Below are 21,443 nucleotides of genomic sequence, written 5' to 3' on the forward strand. Positions count from 1 at the left end.
CAGCAAAATTTATGGCCTTTTTACTATACTATGTGGATAAGACATTCCCCAGATCCTGATATGTTAGCCTGACTAATACCCAGAAATTTAGCATCATGAGTTCAAGTCCCAAGCTGGGAAATGTTAAGGAGACATTCCCTGAGTCCTACAGGGTGAATACAGTTTATGCTGAGGGTTGTGTATCAGCAGGTCTGGGTCTGGAGCACTGGAATGCTTATAGGCTCCATTCCCTAGGGTCTAGGTGTATTTACATGACTCTCTGAAATACAGTACACAGAGTGACAGCCCTGGAGATACGGGATACAGTGGGGTCCTTATCCAGGTCTCTCAGGTTGACTGCCAATTATTCCAGGGTTGAATTCCAGCCTGAAGCATACAAAGATAGGATTGTATCACTCCCACAGATGAGTGTTATTCCAGGGTTTATAACACAAGCAGCAGCAATCCTAGAGCTTCAGATAGTGGAGAGAACTTTCCTTTGTGCCTACAAGGCATGCAAAAATGATGCACTGTCCTGCCTTCCAGCACCATGTGCCAAGAGTTTCAGAAGAGGCCTCTTTAGTTCTGGTACTCTGGAATTCTGTATGAGATGCTACTGGTTCTCACGGCCATATGAGGCCGTGAGAATTTCTCTATATTGTACAGAGCAAGCAAGTAGAGCTCCAGAGCTCCTGCAGTTGCAGAATTCACAAGGGCTGTCTCTACCATGGAAAATGCCCATGCTGTTTCTGGGGAATTCTGGTAGCAAAGGGGCTGCTTGCTTCATCCAAGGCAGGTGGAGTACAGTAGCTTCTTAAAAGTAGCTTGGGTCTGGCACTTTAGGGACAGACGAAGGCAATGTGGGTTTTGTCTTGGAAGCAAGGAAGTTGCTCAAAACTCAATCATCCCCCACAAATCTGCTTTCACTTGTAGGAAGCCTCCAAAAGGAGACACTGTATTGAATATTTTCCCATTTTGTATTAAAATTAGTATCTTGGCTGGGAAAGAAGGTTTTAAAACATAGTCTTATGTTTATATAATGAGGTAAATAAATTTTTTACTAACCACTTTTTACACAAACTTAAAGTTATCATTAAATTCTAGAATTAATTCCAAAGACTGAAATGACTACCTCCAATGAGATAGCTACAGCCTTATAGCTAATGTGTGCTCTTCCCCTCCCCCTTTTTGTTCAACAAACAGACCCACCAATCATCATTTCACTAGCTGAAAGGCACTAAATAATTTTCTTCATAGTACCACAGGGACCTAATATCTCCAAGTCAAACAGATAATTGGTTCTTGATTTTGACACCAAGAAATGAATCAGTAAGTTATCAGAGGATGACTTCATAATTGCAGAAGGGTTTTAACTTGCTTGCCTTTTTGGGAAATGAAATTATATTTTCCAATAGACATATCTATCACAGTACCTGACAGAGATGATCAATACATCATCATAAATAAAACCAGCAAGCATACCATAGTGATTATTTGCACTTTTAATGCATTTGTTAATCTTTATTGAATAGATTTATTGTCATACAATGAAGATAACTGGGTAAAAGCTCTGTCAATCATATGGAAAAACATAAAGGTCACTTTTTATAAGTAAAACTTTCAAGTTTGCACTTAAAAAGCAAACTAAACAAAAAGCACACTGGCAAGGTGGTTTTCACAGAATGACACACTATATTCAAAACTGAGAAAATGAAACAATATTGATGCCCCATTCTTAAAAATTAGTCAGATTTTTCCCCAAAAAATAAGGTAGACACTCCTAGTGCTGAGTTCTGCTGAAACTTTAAAATATATATTAAAATAAAAATACCAAAAGTAGACAGCTCCACATAAAATGAGAACACATTTCCCTAACAAAATTCAGAAAGAGTCCTGATTTCCCCACCACTGAAATCCTGTAAGTTTCATTGGGCTAATGATGCTTCACTGCCCTACTCTGTTATTAGTGGTCAACAAATGTAGATTCTGAATCTACTTTTTTTCTATCCAATTAAAGAACTACATTGGTGATGAGGCAGAAAATGAACAAATTAAATGCAAATACTTTAATTTTCAGAAATTTTGATTTTTTTCATTATTTTACCTCTCCCCAAATTGAAAGAAATATTTTTGAAATGTTTCTAATAAATTAGTATAGAAAAATTATGTTTGGTACATTAACAGAAGCTATCCATTTTCTCAAAGTATAGGAATTTCAATTATTTTATTATTTGGTTTGTGGTCATTTGTATTATCACAATTGCCATAAAAATGATAACTTCAAAATTAAGCCTACAACTAGAGATAAATAACTATATTTCTATGAATTGTCCATGAGGCAGATGTTATCCAAACATCTCTTATAGATTTCCATTATTCATTATTCCTGAAAAATCACTTCAGAGACAAAACAATTATTTGTTTCAAATTTGTGACAACATCTTAATACTTCTGATAACTATAATCAATAGCAGGTAGTAAGACTTGTTTTCCGATGTGTTATATTAATGTATTTAAGTAATTAATAATGTATTTTAAGATAATTCTATTAATGTGTAAGTTTAGTGAAGAAATCTTAATAACACCAGAGATTGCTTAAAAGTGAAAAAATATTATAATTTGAATGAAAATGGCTGATATTGAAGGTTCCCTTCCAAAAGAGAAATTCTATAAATCAATAAACTTAAAATTTGCTTTTATTACTAGGCATTTATCTTCATAAAAATATAACATTTAATTTATATCTAATAGTATAGTTCATTTGTATATTATAAGTACTACAGGATTTTTCTTAGCTTATTCTTAAAAAAAAAAAAAAAACTACAAGATAGCACTTTGGCTCTCCTGAACTGAAAATAATGAAAATGTTGTTCACTATGAACTGCTTAAAAAAAGTACATAGGCTGGCGCCATGACTTACTTGGCTGATCCTCTGCCTGCAGTGCCAGTACCCTGGGTTCTAGTCCCGGTTGGGGCCCCAAGTTCTATTCCCAGTTGCTCCTCTTCCAGTCCAGCTCTCTGCTGCTGCCCAGGAAGGCAGGAGGATGGCCCAAGTGCTTGGGCCCTGCACCCGCATGGGAGACCAGGAGGAAGCACCTGGCTCCTGGCTTTGGATCAGCGCAGCATGCCAGCCATAGCAGCCATTTGGGGGGTGAACCAATGGATGGAAGACCTTTCTCTCTGTCTCTCGAGGTCTAACTCTGCCTGTCAAAAACAAATATAAACATACGACCTTGGGAACATTTTTTGAGGCACAAAATCCCTGACATGGCAACAGAAGTACATAAGGACATTCAACACACACGGGTCCTTTCTAGCATGTCACATGACAACTTGTAAGATTTTCTTGGTAATACTCAGGCAATAATCATGTTCGTGATTCAGAAAATCAGATGAGGTTGCAAGCAATGAAAATAATAGGTGATCCTAGTAGGAAGAAAAGCTTGAAGTCCTTTCCTTCTTTCCTTGAAAGCCCTAAGAAAGGGTGCCTTCTTCCACATGAGGGGCAGAAGCACTAAATCTCAAAACTAGGTGGTGGGAGGAGACCTGGAAATTTAGGGACCTCCTGCAAGCCTGCATGCTCTCTATTAAACATGGTTTATCCCCTCTGAAACTCATGGGCGCAGTTAATCCAGTGATGAGAAATTCAGCAGTGAGAACAGGTGAGGCCCTGCAGGAAGTGATCAGGATAAATCCATTCATGTGTTCATGGATTAACGCCTTATCCCTAGGGGACCGCAACATAGACCACTTTGGATTGGCCCCCTCTGCACCCCTTCTGTCTGTCCGCTGGTCTCTGTGCCACCCCAGGACTCTACCAGCAAGAAGATCATCACCGGATGCTGCCCCTAGACCCTGCACCAAAACCATGAGGTCAATAATACTGCTTCCTTCTCACACACCGAGCCTGTGCTGCTGCACGATTAGCAACAAGAAAACTGACCCAGACCCCTACGCCGAGAGGCCTGCTTGAGATCTGCTGCCTCACTCAAGGAAATCGGGTCATACAGTAAGTTCAAGTTCTTCCTCACCACACAGAGATTGGAAAGCTGATGCCCCAGGGTTCAAAGAAGCTGCAGGCGGGGACTGCACACCACCCCGTGGTCCTGACGGCCAGCCCACTGCATACCGGAGTCCTAGCATCCTCCTGAGGGCTCCTGCGGTGTGGGAAACACAAACAGTAGCACTGGCTGAGCCGCCTGGAGCCCCTCTCAGGAGATATACCTTGTTCGATGACCGTACTCTGTGTAGTTCTTCTTGTCAGTGTATACACTTTAGAAATTGATTACAGCAGAAAACACATACGAACATGTTTCTTTATGCCTTACTGTGGAAAGTTTGACTACAATGTGTCATGGTGAAGATCCTTTCAGGTCATGTTTCTTATGTGTTCTATGTGCTTCCTGTACTTGGCATCCTTTTCTTTCTCCAAATTGGGGGAGTTTTCTGTGATTATTTCACAAAAATAGGCCTTCTATTCCATTCTCTCTTTCTACATCTTCAGGTACTCTTAAGACCTGTAAGCTGGGTTATTTGACAGTTTTTTAAAAAGATTTATTTATTTATTTGAAAGTCTCAATTACAGAGAGAGGAGAGGCAGAGAGAGAGAGAGAGAGAGAGAGAGAGAGAGAGAGAAAGAGACAGATCTTCCATCTGATGGTTCACTCCCCAATTGGCCACAACAGCTGGAGCTGTACCAATCCGAAGCCAGGAGCCAGGAGCTTCTTCCAGGTCTCCCACATGGTGCAGGGGCCCAAGGACTTGGGCCATCTTCTACTGCTATCCCAGGCCATAGCAGAGAGCTGAATCAGAAGAGGAGCAGCCAAGCCCTCAAGTTGCACAAAGATGTCATTGATTCCTTGTGGAGCCTCCAAGTAACAGATCTGTCAGTTGAAGTACCTTTGACTCTCCTGTGGCTCTCACTGCCCACAAGGTCAGGAACAATATCCAGGAAAGAACTCCAACACACCATTGCATTTGAGAGTTTATGGTATGGTCACTTACATGCTCCATAGAGTACAATTGACAAATTTCTCAATTTCTATTCATGGAAAACTTGAAGCAAGTTTACTCATCAGTAAAATGTGTGAACCACTGAGAGTAGTTCTGAGTTAAAAAACTGGGGAGACATTTATCTTTGAGTCCTTTCCCCCTAAAGATAAGAATAGACCCTAGTATGTGTACAGTTTATGTGTGTGTGTGTGTCTTTTTGTGTTTTTACTATTTATAAGTATTTCCCATATTTCACACATTTGCAATATGGCAATATTTCTACAATATCAAGGGTTACATTTATTTTAAAAATATTTTGTCAGTCTACATTGTAAAAGAAAAGTGAACTCTAAATCAATTTTTTGACTTTCTCCTGTTGTTTTTCCCGATGAACTGTCCGGTAATTTTGAATTTACAAGAAAGTAATACATGCATAAGCACTTTGCTTAAGCAGAAATATCATAGAAAATAAGTGTGTGCTACATTTGAGTTTCCTTTTCAGAAAAATTTCTTCCTTAAAACAATCTCATGAAAAATCCCTTGCCAAAGTGTCACTATTTATATGGGCCCTGAAAAAAAATCACATATGACTCCTCTGCTTTCTTTTTCCATCCTTTATCTCTATTTTTATTTTTCAATAATATGATTGTGTAGGTAATGAAAAATTTATCTTCATGCCTAAGTATCTATGTAAAACTTACCTACACAAGTCTTGTGTTTGCCCATAACCTCTATCCATAAACTCCTACAATATAAAGCATATCCTAATGTGAATTCATATTCAAAATCCAATATTCTAACTTGCTGTGTTATACATGCTTGTTCTGGGGCTGGCACAGTAGTGTAGCAGATAAAGCCACTGTCTGCAGTGCCAGCATTCCATATGGGCACCGGTTTGAGTCCCAGCTGCTCCACTTTTGATCCAGCTCTTTGTTATGGCTTGGTGTGGTGGAATGAGAGGGCCATGCCAAGGTGGCCACTGGCAAGGGAGCATCAGTTACTCAGGAATGGCTTTGAAACCCACCTGGCAACAGGCTGTGATTGAATGGCTTTGGAAACTGCCTGGCAACAGGCTGTGACTGGATGGCTTTGGAAGCTGCTGGCAGGCTGTGATTGGATGGCTTTGGAAACTGCCTGGCAGGCTGTGATTGGATGGGGCATAGACTGCCCCTTGACCATATTGGCTTGTCTTGGCTATATAAGAGGTAGTTTCAACTGAAATAAACAAGTCTGCCGGCTGCTCACCTCAAGCCTGCTTTCACTGGACTCCCGGGGTCTGTGTAGTGACTCCGCGCCTCTTGCCCCCACCACGCTGTTCCTCTCAGAAATGAATCCACTGCAACATTGTTGAGAAATCAACAGCAACAGGCACCCACATCTGCCAGTGGTTCGGATCCTGTCCAGAGAACCCCCAGGCTCAGCCACGGAGGCCCTGGGCAGCTGCACTGAGTCCCGAGGCTGCCTGGGAAGGGAGAGGAGAGAGCCAGCTGGCCCAAGGACAGAAACAGGAAAGAGGGAATCTGGAGCTGCAGTAGGGAGAGGGAGGGGCCTGGCCCTGAGATCCCAGGGGTGCCCTCCAGTGTGGGTCTGGTGCAGTGGGGCAGATGTGGTCCTGAGGCAGGCAGAGTGGCAGGTACCTACCTTGGCTGACGCTCCTCAGGGACCACTGAGAGGGATTCTGAAAGACAGCTCGGGAGCCTCCCGGAGTTTTGTCTGCCCAGGAAGACTGAGGAAGGCCCACCTGTGGGCTGTGGTTGGAGTGGGGGAGGGCTGGGGGTAGCTGTGACTGCCACTGTGTGGGGGGGCACATAGACATCCTCCCCACATTGGGTGGGCTCAGAAATCCTCACGGGATGGAGGGCGTTGGCACCCACACAGAATCGGGGGTGCTGGCACACTCACGGATTGGAGGCCGCTGGCAACTTCACGGGTCAGGGGGCACGGGCACCCTCACAGGTCGGGGGGCACGGACATTCTCACAGTGTTGGGGGCCCAGGCACACTCACAGGGTCGGGGTGCTGGCATCTTCTCTGGTCGGTGGGCGCTGGCACTCTCACGGGTCGAGGGGCCCAGGCAACCTCAAGAGGTCGGGGGTGCAGCCACCCTCATGGGGTTGGGAGGCGCTGGCACCCTCACGGGGTTGGGAGGCGCTGGCACCCTCACGGGTTGATGTCTACTGCAGCCCCCCGCACGGGGTCGGGGTCCGCAACCATGCTCACGGCTCGGTGGCCTGGACATCCTCACTGGTCGGGGGGCTCAGGCACACTCATGGGGTTGGGGGGCGCAGACTTCCTCACAGGTCGGGGGGCGCAGGCCCCCTCACGGTCCGGGAGGCACAGAAATCCTCACAGGGTCTGGGGCTCCGGCACATGCACGGAGTCAGGGGGCGCAGGCACCCTCACTGGTTGGGGGCGCAGACATCCGCGCGGATCTGGGAACGCAGGCACACGCAAGAGACCTGGGGGCACAGACTTCCTCACGGATCGGGGGGGTGCAGCCACCATGACGGGGTCGGGAGGTGCTGGCATCCTCACGGGGTCTGGGTCCGTAGCCATGCTCACGGTTCGGGAGCGCAAACATCCTCACGGATAGGGGGGCGCAGGCACACTCATGGGGTTGGGCGGTGCAGGCACACACACGGGTCGGGGGGCACAGACAACCTCACGGGATGGGGTCTGCAACCATCCACACGGGTCGGGGGGCGCAGGCACACGGATGGGTCGGGGGCACAGACTTCCTCACGGGTCGGGGGGCGCAGGCACACGCACAGGGTCGGGGGGGCGCGGGCTACTCACCGTGACCGGAAGGCCCCGCGGCAGCTGCGGCCGGGTCTGCTCAGCCCTGGAGGGAAGCGTGGGAGAGGCTGAGGCCCCGGAGCTGCTCTGAGGGGAAAGGGAGCCCGTGGGGGCGCGGGAGGAGGAGCCGCCGGGAACTGGGCGCGCCCGACTGGATCCAGCTGGGCGGGGACAGACGCGCTTTCGGGATCAGTGTGGGGCCCCTCGAGGAAGGGCTGGGTGTGAGAGGGGCAGTGTATGGAGGACGTGAAAGGGACCCCCGAGGGGATTTCTGAAACGAGAACGTCTGGGGCACATCTGGGAGGAGTCAGAAAGGGCTCGTGAACTGATGCAGTGTCCCCTGCTCTGCGCTCCGCCCACCTCCTGAGCCCTGGGTTCCGAAGGCCCCGGTTCGGGGGCGCCTGTGGAGAAAGGGGGTCCAGGGCGCGGGCCGGAGAGCGGCCTCTGGGGTCCGCAGACTAACTAGAGAAAGCTGCGCGCGCACCCAAGGGAAATCGCCCCGCCCCCAGAGTGGGCGGTGACAGCTGCACGCGCAGCTCCCATTTTGACGCCTCGGACCACGCCCTTCTTTGTTTCATCTTTCTCACTGACCAATGGGCTTGAAGTGTGGCGACCACGCCCACCCAGCCCCGCCTAGTTCTGCCCTGAACGGGCGTCTCCTGGCTCAGTCACACATCTGCGCGGTAGCTGCTGGGAGCAATTCGCATTGGTTGCCGGGATCGTGGTGATGTGGCCCCCCCTCCCCCCGACCCCTCCCCGCCCCGCGGTGTCGGAGGAAACTCGACAGAGCAAACTGGCTGCGGCCAAGAAAAAGGTAAAACATCGGGTCGCGCCCCCCGGCCCAGCCCACTGCCCGTCTGATTGTCGGTCCGTGGCGGGGTCTGTGCGGCTCCTCAGACACTCGGGTCGAGCCCGAGCGCCCCTTGGCTTCCCCCACCCAAGTCCTCTCAGCCAGCACCACCCCCTCAGCACCCAGCCCCCGCCCTGGCTTGTCGCCCCTGGGTGACTTTGGGCCATTGGCTCCTGGGGCTCCTCGGCCCAGCCTCAGACCTCACCTCTGGCCTCCCGAAGCCGGACCTCCTTGGGGTCTGTGGGCTCAGTCTCCAAGGACTCGGGTCCCTACCCTGTGCCCCACCTCCCCCTGCGCAGAGCGTGGGTAGGGCAGAGTGGGATGTAGTGAGGTCAAATCCCCCTGGGGACTGGCATTACCTCCAGCTCGGGCTTTGATCTCCCGCCCCAGTCCCCTAAGTCCTCACCCCCTTTCGGCTTCCGCCTGCAAGGGGACTGGGGACTTGGGGACCCCCTTCCTCAGCTCGGACACTGACAGTGAGATGTGTCCCGTTCCCGGGGAGCTGGAAGTGTGGGCAGTGTTTCTGGGTGACCGCGGGAAAACTGGTTTGGTTTTCCCCCAGGTTTCTACTCTCCAGAGACTTTGGGGGGTGTGCGAGTTCTCAGGCTCCCATTCAATTTCCCTGACCCTGGGAGCAGAGTGCCCCACACTCAGGCTCTCTGGAGTGACAGCTGTGTGACCGTCTGTGAAACAGACCTTGGGAGACTAAACTTTATAGCCTGAACCCTCCCCAGGGGAGTTTTTGAAGCTGGGTGAGGGCACTGCCACAGAGGAGCGAGGGAGCAGCTTGGTGAGGCCATCCTGTGGCTTGGGACGGAACCTGTCAAGACATCATAATGGGCCCTTGGCTGGAATAATGCCTGGGTTCTACTCTTTCTCCTCGGTGTCCAGGGTTCCTCGGGGTGCCCCTCGAAGTTCTGTGAGGTTCTGATATGGAAGAAAGGACCCAATGTCTTGTTTCCAAACCACACAAAGTACAATTCCTGACCCCATAATGTTTAACCTTCTACCTCTACCTCTGGTTTTGCTCCCAGCAGCTGCTGATTCTTGGCAGAACCCCAGAAGTGAGAGTTGGAAGCTGATTTTAAATTCCATCATTCCCTTTTATTGAAGCCATGTTGTCAGTTCTTCAGACGTTAACTGATCATTCCAGCCCCTTGAAGGGTTGTCAGTGGCATGAAGTCAGTGGTGGACATGAGAGCTCTTGTGAACACTGTGAAGTAGGATGTGACCGCAGGGGCTTAGGGCATTCCAGAGAATCAACTGCTTTTCCTTTCCACAGTTAAGAGAGTATCAGCGGAAGAACAGGCCTGGTGGTCCTGCAGGAGGAAAAAAGAAGAAAAACCTTAAAAACGGCAGTAGCCCTGAGACAACCACTTCTCGGGGTTGTCACTCAACTGAGGATGTGAGTCTTGGCTGGACAGGCTGCTGGGGGCTCGGGGGCTAAGGGGCAATGGGGGGTGGGGGGTTGGGGATCCAGAGGACAGTGGAAGATGGTGGAAGGGAGTGTTAGCTACTGGTCAAGGATTCTGGGTTTGAATGCTCCCTTTCCCTCTGCTAGGGATATGATGTAAGGCAAACTGTTCAAGCTTTCTGGGCCTCTCTCTCCACATCTGTGAAACAGATAGGGCTGATGTTTTACTCACAAAGTTTGAGAGTTTTTGCTGTTCTCATATTAATCCAGAATACAGGGTCTTGTAACATTCATAGTCGCTGGTATTTGCGACTTCCTCATCCCTGGCCTCAGGAAAAGCCAGGTCAGCGAGAGCAGCCTGGCCATCAGGCTGTCCCCTTAGGAAGCCCCAGGCACTGGGATTCGGCCTTGGCTCTGGGTGACCTCAGAAAAGTCACAGCCTCCCCTGAGCTTCAGTTTCAGGCTGTCAGATATTATTGGATTGGAACAGTGTCTTCTAATTGTTGAGCTGTAGCCTCCCTTGTTCAAGAGAACCCTTCTGCAGAAGTCTGGTTTTAACATGGAGAGTGGGGGTCGTGTCTGGGGGAGGGTCTGAGAGCCGTGCTGGTCAGTGACTGCGCTTCATGTGACTCTGGGGCCTGGGGACTTTTCCCTCTGTCTGGTGAGGCAGCAATGGCCAGTCTGAGAGGATGGCCTGGGGGGCCACGGTGTGGATCTCTGCTCTTCCTCAGCCTCCGTTTCCTGACTCCACCTCTTCCTTCCCCGACATCCTCGCCTCTCTCTAAGCCACGTCTCTGTGTCTTCCCCTGCCCTTGTTTTCCCCTTTTCACCGCCTCTAGATGCAGGCCATACTGAAGGTGCTGGTGTCTGACCTTAACCGTTCCGATGGGGTAGCGCTGCCCCATAGGACAAGTGGAAGGGGAGGCAGTGCCGAGACCCCCTCTCTGGCTTGCTGCCTCGCAGGTGTGCATGTCCCTGAGGCTTGTCTCGTTTGGGGGAGCCTCTGCCCCTGGCTTGTTTTATGTTGCTGCCATTAACCCTCGGCCTGCTTATGTCTGCTTCCTCCCCTGCTTGGTTAATTGCATTTTTTCCCTTCCCTCGTGTCTTTTATCATCTTGGAGAGGGTAAGGCACACCTCAAAGATTCGGTAATTTGGGAATAACTTTCAGAGCAGGTCTGTGGGGTTTTGGGCTTTGAATGCCCGGTGCGGTCAGACCAGGAGATATTTGAAAAAATACAAACTCTGTTACATTTTGCCCTCTGGGCAAGTAGACCAGATGGAAGTGAGTGATTTTTCAACTTGATGAATTCCATTTTGGTTTGAGAGTGAGAAGGTAGAATTAAGAGAAAATGAATTGGCTTTATAATCGCAAGGATGGAGGTCAGCTTTTCAGAGGAACTAACCAGCAAGGATGTGAGGCTACCCAGACAGACCAGTGCTAGGACACTCTGCCTGCCCCTCATCTCTTTGACAAATCAGATGGGACGCTCAACCGTATTCACTGGGCCCGTGGACGGCAAAGGCATTGGCTGCACAGTGGTGGAAGTAGAAGAACAAGACAGGAGACACCGTGGGGGTGACAGAGTCCTCTGAGAGGGGCAGGGGAAAGGCGGCAATAGGCCAGCTGCGTGGCTAGGTGAGGGAGGTGGGTTCCGAATGGACTTGCAGCTTGAGGAGGTGGCATTTGAGGCCAGTGTGAAGATTAAAAGTGGGTAATATTCATCCACGTGGTGAGTGGGGGAGGCAGAGGGAGCAAAGAGGTCATAGGCAGCATTGTGAGGTCATAGAACACCTTTCAGGGCTGCAGGGAGCCTGGGTTGGGGGAGGGGCAGGGCACAGGCACATGGGGCTAGGTAGGCCATAACCTGCAGATGATGTTGGCACTTCCTGTCTAACTGCCCCAGGGCCTTCAGCCAAGCCAGTGTAGCAGGGCTGATCCAGAGATGGGCCTGGGGAAAGGGACAGGTGGCTGGTCAACCATCATGGCTGCTCCCACCCAGTTAGGTCTGGCCAGGGGCCGTGACTCACTCTATGGCCTCAGAGGAGACACCAAGTGGCATAGTCTGGGCAGGGCCCAGGCACGGAGAAGTCCTGACAGCTGTGTATATGACTTCTAGGAGCTCAGTGTACTTGAGCCATCACCGTGTCTCCCTAGGTTGGCATGAGCAGGAAGCTGGAGTTAGAGCTGGAGCTAGGCATCAGGCTCGGGCACTCTGAAGTGAGGTGTAGCCTTCTCATCTGGTATCCCGACACCTAGGCTAAGCTCCCACCTTAAGACTTAGAATTGTGAATTGGTTGTTCACAAAATAATCACGATACATAGATTCAATTTTTATTTACTTATTTATGTATTTGAAAAGCAGAGTTACAGAGAGAGAGAGAGAGAGAGAGAGAGAGAGAGAGAGAGAGAGAGAGAAGTGTTCCATCTGCTGTCCACTCTCCAAAGGGCTGCGCCGGCCGGAGCTAGGCTGATCGGAAGCCAGGAGCCTGGAGCTTCATCCAGGTCTCCCACATGGGTTCAGGGGCCCAAGGACCTGGGCCGCCATCTGCTCCCTTCACAGTCTATAGCAGAGAGCTGGATCAGAAGAGGAGCAGCCGAGACTTGAACTGGTGCCCATATGGGATGCTGGCACTGCAGGCGGTGGCTTTACCTGCTAAACTACAGCACTGGCCACGGTACCTATATTTAAAATTGCTCAGAGGAGCTGGTGTTGTGGCACAGTGGGTTGAGCTACTTCCTATGATACTGGCATCCATATGAGTGCTTGAGTCCCAGCTGCTCCATTTCTGATCCACTTCCCCGCTAATGTGCCTGAGAAATCAGCACAAGGTAGCCCAAGTGCTTGGGCCCCTGCACCCATGTGGGAGATCTGATTGGTGTTTCTGACTCTTGGGCTTTGGCTTGGCCTGGCCCAGTCTGGCCCATGGTGCCCGTTTGAGGAGTGAACCAGTGGATGGAAGATTCTCTCTGAGTTCCCTTTCTCTCTGTCACTCTGCCTTTCCAATAAATAAAATAAACCTAACAAGTCAAGGAAACTGCTCAGAGAAGTGCTCTCCTCACTCCCCTGTTGTTTCTGTGTCTAAAATAGAGCTCAGTGGGAACTAAGATGCTAAGAGGGACCTGGGTCCATGGCTGGGAGTGCAGCCTCTCTAAAGTCTCATGCCTGGCCCGCTGCTCTTACCTGATAGATGCAGTCACAGACGTTGTCAAGGCAACAGTGGGTTCTGAGGACAACAATCGCTGTGGGCGGTGGGTTCCAGGCCATGGTCACGGTAAAACTGCAGACTCAGCACGCCTCATCCTCATCTGTAGGCTTTGCAGCCTGGACTCTAAGGAGGCAGCCGATTGGGGTTTTCAGAGGCCAGGGCTGAAGGGTCCAGAGAGCAGCCAGCAACTGCCTGCCTCCACTCAGCTCCTCTGGCTACTGTCACTTGTTCAGCCATCTTGGCTGTGTGAGGCCATCTGGCCTGCTGACATGAGGTGGTCTCTAGAGCCAGATGCTTGGACCGAGAGTTAGGCCTGAGCCTGGGAAGAAGCTGGATGGGGCTGGCCGAGGGAGGGGGTCCCGCTGCGGGAGAAGGAGGAGAGGCTTCTCCATGGCTCCAAGTGCTAGATCCCCACATTGTTCCCTAGTAGTTTTTCTGGCAATGAGGCGCCATGACCTCCATGTGCCAAGTCAAAGAGCAGATGTCTTACCTGTGATTTCCTGGCTTCTTTTGGTAGAGTAGGTGTTTCTGGAGCTGCGGGATTGGGCTGAGAGGTATGCCCATGAGGCGGCTGTGGTTGATTTTATCTCCAGAAAGCAGGGAGGGGCTTCTTGGGCAACATTTCTCCTTGGAAAGGCCTGAATCAGAGAAATGCAGCTGATGGTTGAGGCAGAGAGGAGGGCAGGGAGAAAGGGCGGAGAGCAGGAGAGGGCAGCGGCAGAGAGCTACCTGGAGGGAGCCCCGTCACCACCAGCAGCCTCGGCCCAGCAGGGGCCTAGAGTTAGGGTCACTGTGCGGCAGAGACTGGCTTTCTAGAAGAACACTGCCGTGTTCCCTGATGTTGGTGCCCGTTCCTTCTGCCTGCTGTGGCTGCCGGAGGTCAGAGCCCTTGCAGAGGTCCAGGGAGAACCAGGGCCTCGTGTCCATGGAGGTCGTAGCCCCCCCTTCCTTTGAGCTTTGGCCACCTGAAAAGATGCCACGTGTCCCCAAGCCTGGGCAAGCCATTCCCACAACCCCTGTGGTTCCCAGCATGTGTGACTGTCACTCTGACTGCTACAACATCTTCCTACCTGCCCTGCGCCCTTGTGTCCATGGCAGCGAGGCACCTCCTCTCCTGCATGGCCCCCTAACCCCCTGCTCTGTTCCCTGACAGGCGCCCAAAGACCGCGCTGCTCCTGCACCACCCTCTGCTGATGCCACCGTGTTACCTGGAGGTGTAGCGTCCCCTGGCGCTAGTCTAACTAGCATGGCACCAACTCAGGTTTGTGCCTCTGTCCTTGTGCCTGCTACCCCCGTATGCTTGCACCATCTCCCTTCCCAGAGGACTGCGCCTGCTGTGCCTTCTCTTCTCCTTTCTTCCCGCAGCTTGGTTCCCAATGCCAGGCACCCTTCCCGGCACTGGGGTGGGGGAGGCCAAGGCGGGGCTTTCTCTTGAGCTTGTGGCAGTGGCAGGTTGCTGGAAGGAGCTGGGCCCCTGCCACCCCTGGGTGGTTCTTACTGGAAATCAGGTGATCACTGTTTCTTTCTTCTCCCTCAGATCCATGATGCTGACTATGGCCCTGTCCTCATAGATGAGACCAAGTGAGTGTCTTCCTGTGCGGGCAGCAGTCCCTAAGCCATGGGAGTGAGGGCAGGCCACGGCCCAAGGACCTCTTTTGCATCAAGCCCCTGCACCCCTAACCTCTGTGTGTCTGTCCCTAGGACATTGTCCTCCACGGAGAGCCTGCGTCAACCTGCTCAGCAGCTCAATGGTCTTGTCTCCGAGGTACCCCAGACACTGGGACTCAGGAAGGGAGGAGAGAGAGGAAAGGACAGAAATGGATGCTGGGATTCCTGAGAGATGGGGAGATCCTGGGAGAGACTGACCTGCTGGGCCATGTTGGGCAGGCTGGGTGATGGCTTCTTCTTGGAAGCCATACAGATGAAGGACATGGCCATGCGAACGGAACGGTGACAATGTATCTCAGCGCAGGAAGCATAGGGAGAGCATCACTAGGGAAGGGAGGGGGATGGTGATGAGACCCAGGAGAAGCTGGCATAGAGGGTGATGAGAGGAAGAGGCCCAGCTGGGCAGAGGAGTTGCCAGGTGTGGGGGGGGAGGTAGTCTGAGGGTAGGCATAGAAGGTGATGAGAGGAAGAGGCCAAGCTGGGCAGAGGAGTTGCCAGGTGGAGGTGGGGTGGAGAGGTAGTCTGAGGGTAGGCATAGAGGGTGATGAGAGGAAGAGGCCAAGCTGGGCAGAGGAGTTGCCAGGTGGAGGTGGGGTAGAGAAGTAGTCCAAGGGTAGGGACTTGGCGGTAGAGGACGTAGCGTCTCCATGGGAGCTCTTGTCTGTTCTAGTCAACGTCCTACATCGGTGGAGAGGGCCTCACATCTTCCTACATGAAGGATCTGGAGGTGAGTGGCTCTGCAGGGCCAGCCCCCCCCTTCTCCCACAGCGGGGGCTGAGTGCCCCACTGCCAGCTGAGATAGCCCATGCCCCCCCACCAGCCCTAATGACTGCTCTCTCTACCTCTCCCCCAACCCTCCTGCAACTCCTCCTCTCTGCATGCGCCTCAGAGCCGGTACCAAGAGCTGGCAGTAGCCCTGGACTCCAGCTATCTAACAAACAAACAGCTCAGTAACACCATAGAGGAATTGGTAAGAGCCCAGTGGGGTCCCCTGATTCCATGCTGCCCACCCTGGGCTTCCGCTTCCCCATGGGCTCTGAAGAAAGGGGCTGGGGGCCCCCTGGTGCCGAGGGAGAGTGGGGTGCTGGGTGGGCCAGGTCTCAGCTGGAGGGACCCCAGAGCATGGAGCATGCAGCATGGCTCTCGTCCTGTCACTGCCCTCTCCGCCTCCTCTCTTCTCCAGACACCCCTGCTTGCACCCTGGCCACACTGGCCCTGGGATTGTGGCCTCTCGTTCAGCGCTGGCCACGAGCCTCATGTCCCTGCCCTGACTCAGGCCCTGACTTGAGCTTTGAGTTTGGACAAGCGCCTCTCCACCCTGGGCTTGAGTTTCCCAAGGAGGTTGAAATGGCAGTTGTCAAAGGTCTCTTTTAGCTCTAAGAATCCAAGATTTCCAGGCTCCCTGGGACGTCAACCTTAGGGCGAGAAGGGATCTTACCTGTGCTTTTCATTCCTGTATCCCCGCTGTTAAGAGCAGCCCCAACCCCTATGTAACATGTGCTGAGCCGTCGAACGATGCGCACACCCCTGTAAATCCAAACCTAGTGGAAGGCCCGTCTTTTCTCACATTCCGTTTCTGGAGGCTCACCTTACTGTCCCCTAAGAAGAATCCCGATTCAGACGCGGTTCCACAGCTGTGAGCAAAAACCAGCAAAGACCCACATGCTCTTTCCTTGGGAGCCTCGGGACAGGTCCTGTGCCCATAGGGTCTGAGAACGTGCCCATCCCGCCCTGGCCCCCTGCCCACCCCCTCTTGCTCTGGGAGTGGAGTAGAGGGGACATCCTTAGTCACCTTCCCTTCTTTGACTCTCCCCACAGAAACAACAGAACCAAGAAACTATGGAGCAAGCGGAAAAAGTAATGTGATTTCTGTGTCTGCTCATGGCACGGCTGCTGTGTCTGCACCCCACCCCCTCCCCCTCCAGGGTCCCTGAGATCTGACGTAGCTTTTCTGTGTTTGCAGCACACCAAGGAGTTGACCAAAGAGCGAGATGCTCTGAAACTGCTGTTATACAAGAACAAGTAAGAAGGGGAAGGTGGCGGGAGGAGTTTGGGGGACCTTAGTACAGGTGACGAGGGGAGGGGTGCCGGGGAGCATGAGGAGGAAGTGGCTGTACAGGCTGGGACGTGTGCAGAGCCAAGCTCTGGTCCCAGCTGTGCCACCAGCTCATGCGATGGCCTCAGGCAGCTCAGGTCCTCTCTCTGGCCTGCCACGGGAGTGACCTGATTGTTGGGGACCCCTCCAACACCAAGGTTCTTGGCAGGTGCAGCAAAAGGTGGGTTGGTCACCAAAGTGGTCCACTCTGTTTGCTCATTCCTCTCACTACAGCAAAAACAATGAGGACCTGAAGCAGCAGAACTCTGAGCTCCAAGAGAGGCTTCGAGTCCTCATGACCGAAAAGAAGACCCTGCAGCTGGGCACGGAGGAGCTGCAGAAGAAGCTGGAAATGTCTGAGCTGCTGCTGCAACAAGTAAGAGGCTGCAGCCCACGGAGCCCCAGCCCTAGCCCGCGGGGGCCACCATCCCCAGGGACTGTCAGGGAGGCCCCCAGCCAAGAGATGGAAATTCTGAATCCTTATTCTGGTCCTGCCCTAGAATCCTCCAGAAATTGCTAGAATTCTGCAGAGAGAGTCCCTGCCTGGACCTACACAATCAGAATCTCAGTGATACAGCTTTTCAAAAATGTGTATTTAAGCATCTCGGTTTCCGTTGGAAAGGCAGAGGCAGGCAGACAGAGATGGAGGGAGATCTTCCATCCACTAGTTCATTTTCCAAATGCCTTCAACAGCCAGGGCTGAAGCCAGGAGATTGAAACTCAATCCAGACCTCCTGTGTGGGTGTCGGGATCCCAGGAGGCCGTCCCCTGCTGCTTCCTAAGTTGCACAGTACAGCAAGTGCACCTGCTGAGGCCTGCAGCCAGAGGTGGCTGCGTGTTTGGGTTTTGGGGGCAGCGTCGGTGCAGAGGGAGGCAGTGGCCCCTGCTCATGGCTCTTTTCCCTGTGCTCTGGGCAGCTCTGCACGCTGAGGGAGGAGAAGCAGGAGCTGGAGACCACCGTGGTCGAGCTCAAGAGCCAGATGGGTAAGCAGGGGCAGAGGTGGCCTGGGAGCCGGATGGGTGTCAGGTGCCCCGGCGAGGGGTGTTGTGGCAGAGGGAAGCAGGTCTGTGCCGGTGGATGGCAAGTCTTGTTATCTCTTTGAGCATAGGTGACCTCATCTGTAAATAGGGGTGGTGTACCCACTGTCCACCATGCACGGTCAAGCACTCTGTGTCCTGGCTTGGAAGGGTAATGACCATCTGAATATGGAAAGTTGTTAGCCAAAAAGCCAGCACCGGGGTGGGGGCAAGAAGTTGGCCTGAGGAGCTAAGGACCAAGACAGGAGCTTTTTGAAAACCCAGAGGCCAGGGCCCCTGATGGCTGCTTCCTTTCTCAGCTGAGCCTCCCACCCCAGAGTCCCCAGCTTCCCCCATGGGGCCGTCGGAGGCAGAACAGCAGCTGCAGGCGCAGGCTGAGCAGCTGCAGAAGGAGCTGGAGAGCCTGGCGGGACAGCTGCAGGCCCAGGTGCAGGACAACGCAGGCCTGAGTCGCCTGAACCAGCAGCAGGAACAGCGGCTGCTGCAGCTGGAGCGGGAGGTGGAGCTGTGGGGCAGCCAGGCCGAGGAGCGCAAGCAGAGCGACCGCGTGACCATCAGCCGCGTGCTCCTGCAGAACTGGGAGCTCAAGGAGCAGCTGGCTGAGCTGCAGGATGGCTTCGTGAGACTGGTGCGTTCGGCCTCCCTGGGCAAGGCCTCTGGCACAAAACACTTCCCTCTGGGCCTTCACTCCCCCCCCACCAAAGGGGACGGTGATGACCTAGGCAGGTGCCCTGTGAGCCAGGACCCTGCTCAAATGTCTGTCGGAGGAGAGGGGCTGAGCTTCCAGCCCTCCAGGCACTATGGGAGGTGGACACCTGGTGCTGGGATCCGGATGCAGCCGCTTTGGGTGGCAACGGATTGCTTCTCTCTGTGCAGAGCAATGACAACATGCGGCTCACCCTCTCGCTGCAGGCAGAGCAGCACATCAAGAACGAGCTGGCCAGGGAACTCGGCCAGCTGCAGGAGAAGCTGGGGGAGCTGAAGGAAACGGTAATGCTCAGCCTGACTGTGAAGGACTGGGCCATGGGGACAAGTCTCTGGGGAGGGCAGTGCTAGGCCCAGGAGGGAGGCCGCTCCAGTCTGGAGTGACAGGTGACCTCCATATCGACTGTCCTGCCTCTCTTAGGGCTGGTAGCCCCGGGATCCTCCCAGGCCTGGACATCATTGTCCCACGAGAGGCGTTTCACCCACCTTAGCTACCCTTTGCTAAGCCTCAGATTCCTGACAAAGGAACTTAGCATTTTTTCCTTACACAGGTGTTGAGGATGAGCTGAGATTGTGCATGTAAAGTATTAGGCACAAGTGTTCCCCTAAAGATGATGCCTTCCCTCTCGTGTGTGGCCTCAAGTTAAAGTGATGGGAAAGAAGGGGATGAGGTGTGAGGCTGGGTGCAGGAGACGCAGGGCTCTGCGCCACTCCCCTGCAACCAGTGGAATCAGTTAGCAAGCCACCACCTGCCCTCATGCTCCCCCCACCCGCCTTGGTCTTCCGCAGATGGAGCTGAAGAGCCAGAAGCCTCAGGGTCTGCACCAACAGCGCGACCAGTGCCTGTTCCACCTGCAGCAGCACGTTGCCGCCTACAAACAGCTGCACTCTGAGAAGAAGGCGCTGCACAAGCAGAACCCTATTGTGCAGCAGCTCAGGAAGCAGCCACAGGAGATGCAGAACCCCTGGGAGCGCCCAGGCTTGGGCACCAACCACTGCATCCCCTTCTTCTACCAGGCTGACGAGCATGACGAAATTATCGTCTAAACACCAGATGCCGTCAGCCCGGAGAGCCCCAACCCCATCCTTGCCACTCCACCCCTGCTAGCCACCCTATCCCCTGCCGTTCCTTCCCAGTTCCCTTCCCTCCTTAGCCAGAACCCCTGATGGGGAGAGAAAGGCCTCTTTAGGCTGCCTCTCTGGAGGACCCCGGGGGCTCCTGGGGCCCCCTCATTTCCAGCTCCATCTTTAGAGGCCATGACCAACACAGGCAGCATTTGTGTGGCCCCCAGAACAGCCAAGAACAGGGGATGCTCAACCACTTGGGCAAGTCAGCCAGGCAGTTTTCATCGCCCCTCTTGGGGCTAAGTGTCAGCCTGGCCGGCATAATCTGGCCAGGAACATCACATGGGGGCATCAGCAGGCATGGACATGAGGGCATCAGGCGAGGAGGGCATCTGATTGAGGGTCATTGCTGGGCGGGGGCACCCAGGCAAGGGCATCGCTGGGCAGGGGTCACTTCCGGGGCAGGGGCATCATCATGGGCAAGGGTCACTTCCAGGCCAGGGGCATCATGGGTAAGGGTCACTTCTGGGCCAGGGCATCATGGGTAAGGGTATATGGGCGAGGAGGGCACAATAGGATGAGGGTCCTCTCTGGGCTCCTGGTCCCAAATTGCAGGGTGGCCTGGGCAAGCTGAGGCTAATGGGAGGCCGGGTGCTTACCACAGGTGGCGCTCATGGTAGGCCAGGCGTGGTCCAGCTCTTTACTCCGTGCCTGTGCCCCCAGGCAGGCCAGCTGGGAGGCACGGTCAACAGCCCTCAAAGGGTAGGCTGGAGCAGGCGATGCAGGGGCGCCTGTCCCCTTACTAAGAGAGGCACACCAGCCAGGCAGGGCCGAGGCAGGCTAGGCAGGCATTCAGGGGACTCCCTTTTCTTTGGAGGCACTTTGGGGCAGGGCAGTAGGCAGCATTCTGTCAGGCCCTAGGACAGTTGGGGCTAACTCTAGGCCTGATGAGGGGAAGAGGCTGCCTCCAGTGGGCCTCCCCACCCCCACCCCCACGTACATATTGTACTTGTGTATATTTTGTATATGCTGGGGGTAGGGCCTCCCCTGTATCATAGCTGAGGCTGGAGCTCGCAAATGAGGAGGAGGTCATAATAATTATTTGGGGCTGGGAAACTTATTTATTGACAGTCTATGGCCCAGGAAAGAGGCGGAGATAGGGTTGTGGCACCATGGTGATGTGGCTCCTGTTATTATCTTGAAATAAAGAGATAGAGCCATACTGCTTGGCCCATGTGTAGCAGCTTTGTCACAGGGCCCAGGGTTTTCTTTGCTGCGGGTGGGCACTGCACAGGGCAGCAGGGCCTGCCAGCAGTGGGCAGCCTCTGTGCTGTGCTGAGCGTTCAGTGGGGTGAAGAGGCCTCTTCCAGGCTGGTCTCCTTACACTGCAACTCCAGGGGCACTGCCACGTGTGTGTGTGTGTGTGTGTGTGTGTGTATTTATGAGTATTTATATTTATAGAACAGGGCAGGAGTAGGACCGCAGAGGGGCACAAATTTTCACCAAGGTCATGCCTGGAGGTGTGAGCTCACCAGACAACAGAAAGTCACAGATGAGGGGGAGGCTTAGGGGCTGAGGGGCCACTGTCAAGTCACAGAACAGCTCTCTGGACAGACTGGCAAAGGGAGGTCTCC

General features: G+C 53.0%; 1 protein-coding gene and 1 long non-coding RNA gene across 8 annotated transcripts in view; one reads left to right on the forward strand and one right to left on the reverse strand.

Annotated features, from left to right (window-relative positions):
- Positions 1–8,293, reverse strand: part of LOC138844786 (uncharacterized) — a 37,034-nt gene extending 28,741 nt beyond the window's left edge. The window contains exons 1-5 of one of the 3 annotated variants that reach the window (XR_011381182.1): positions 8,127–8,292; positions 7,767–7,812; positions 6,217–6,433; positions 4,011–4,136; positions 37–3,183 (exon numbers count right to left, since the gene is read on the reverse strand). This is a non-coding gene — a long non-coding RNA (uncharacterized lncRNA). Of the gene's footprint in view, positions 1–36; positions 4,137–6,216; positions 6,434–7,766; positions 7,813–8,126 lie in introns of those variants that run through there. The other 2 variants (XR_011381183.1, XR_011381181.1) reach the window with 2 other exon arrangements.
- Positions 8,294–8,439: 146 nt separating this feature from the next.
- LOC138844782 (golgin subfamily A member 2-like) lies at positions 8,440–21,043 on the forward strand. 5 transcript variants are annotated; one of them, XM_070054827.1, is made up of 14 exons: positions 8,440–8,580; positions 9,899–10,021; positions 14,392–14,499; positions 14,776–14,819; positions 14,940–15,003; positions 15,577–15,633; positions 15,796–15,876; positions 16,725–16,763; positions 16,870–16,928; positions 17,236–17,377; positions 17,919–17,985; positions 18,339–18,667; positions 18,916–19,029; positions 19,534–21,043. In XM_070054827.1, exons 1-14 carry the CDS (start codon positions 8,494–8,496, stop codon positions 19,789–19,791), a joined length of 1,572 nt encoding a protein of 523 aa, XP_069910928.1. In that variant the 5' UTR covers positions 8,440–8,493; the 3' UTR covers positions 19,792–21,043. The 5 variants fall into 5 exon arrangements, with proteins under 5 accessions (XP_069910928.1, XP_069910929.1, XP_069910931.1 ...); XM_070054828.1 differs by having other exon boundaries at positions 18,952–19,029; XM_070054830.1 differs by lacking the exon at positions 8,440–8,580 and adding an exon at positions 8,606–9,680.
- The last annotated feature ends 400 nt before the right edge of the window (positions 21,044–21,443 follow it).

The sequence above is a fragment of the Oryctolagus cuniculus genome, chromosome 12 (assembly GCF_964237555.1).
Source record: "Oryctolagus cuniculus chromosome 12, mOryCun1.1, whole genome shotgun sequence".
Classification (NCBI taxonomy): domain Eukaryota; kingdom Metazoa; phylum Chordata; class Mammalia; order Lagomorpha; family Leporidae; genus Oryctolagus; species Oryctolagus cuniculus.

Coding starts and splice junctions, on each gene's coding strand:
- LOC138844782 (XM_070054827.1), top strand. CDS start 8,494: ATGTGGCCCCCCCTCCCCCCGACCCCTCCCCGCCCCGCGGTGTCGGAG. Junction 10,022..14,391: donor GTTGTCACTCAACTGAGGAT/GTGAGTCTTGGC, acceptor GTTCCCTGACAG/GCGCCCAAAGACCGCGCTGC. Junction 16,929..17,235: donor CTGCTGTTATACAAGAACAA/GTAAGAAGGGGA, acceptor CTCTCACTACAG/CAAAAACAATGAGGACCTGA.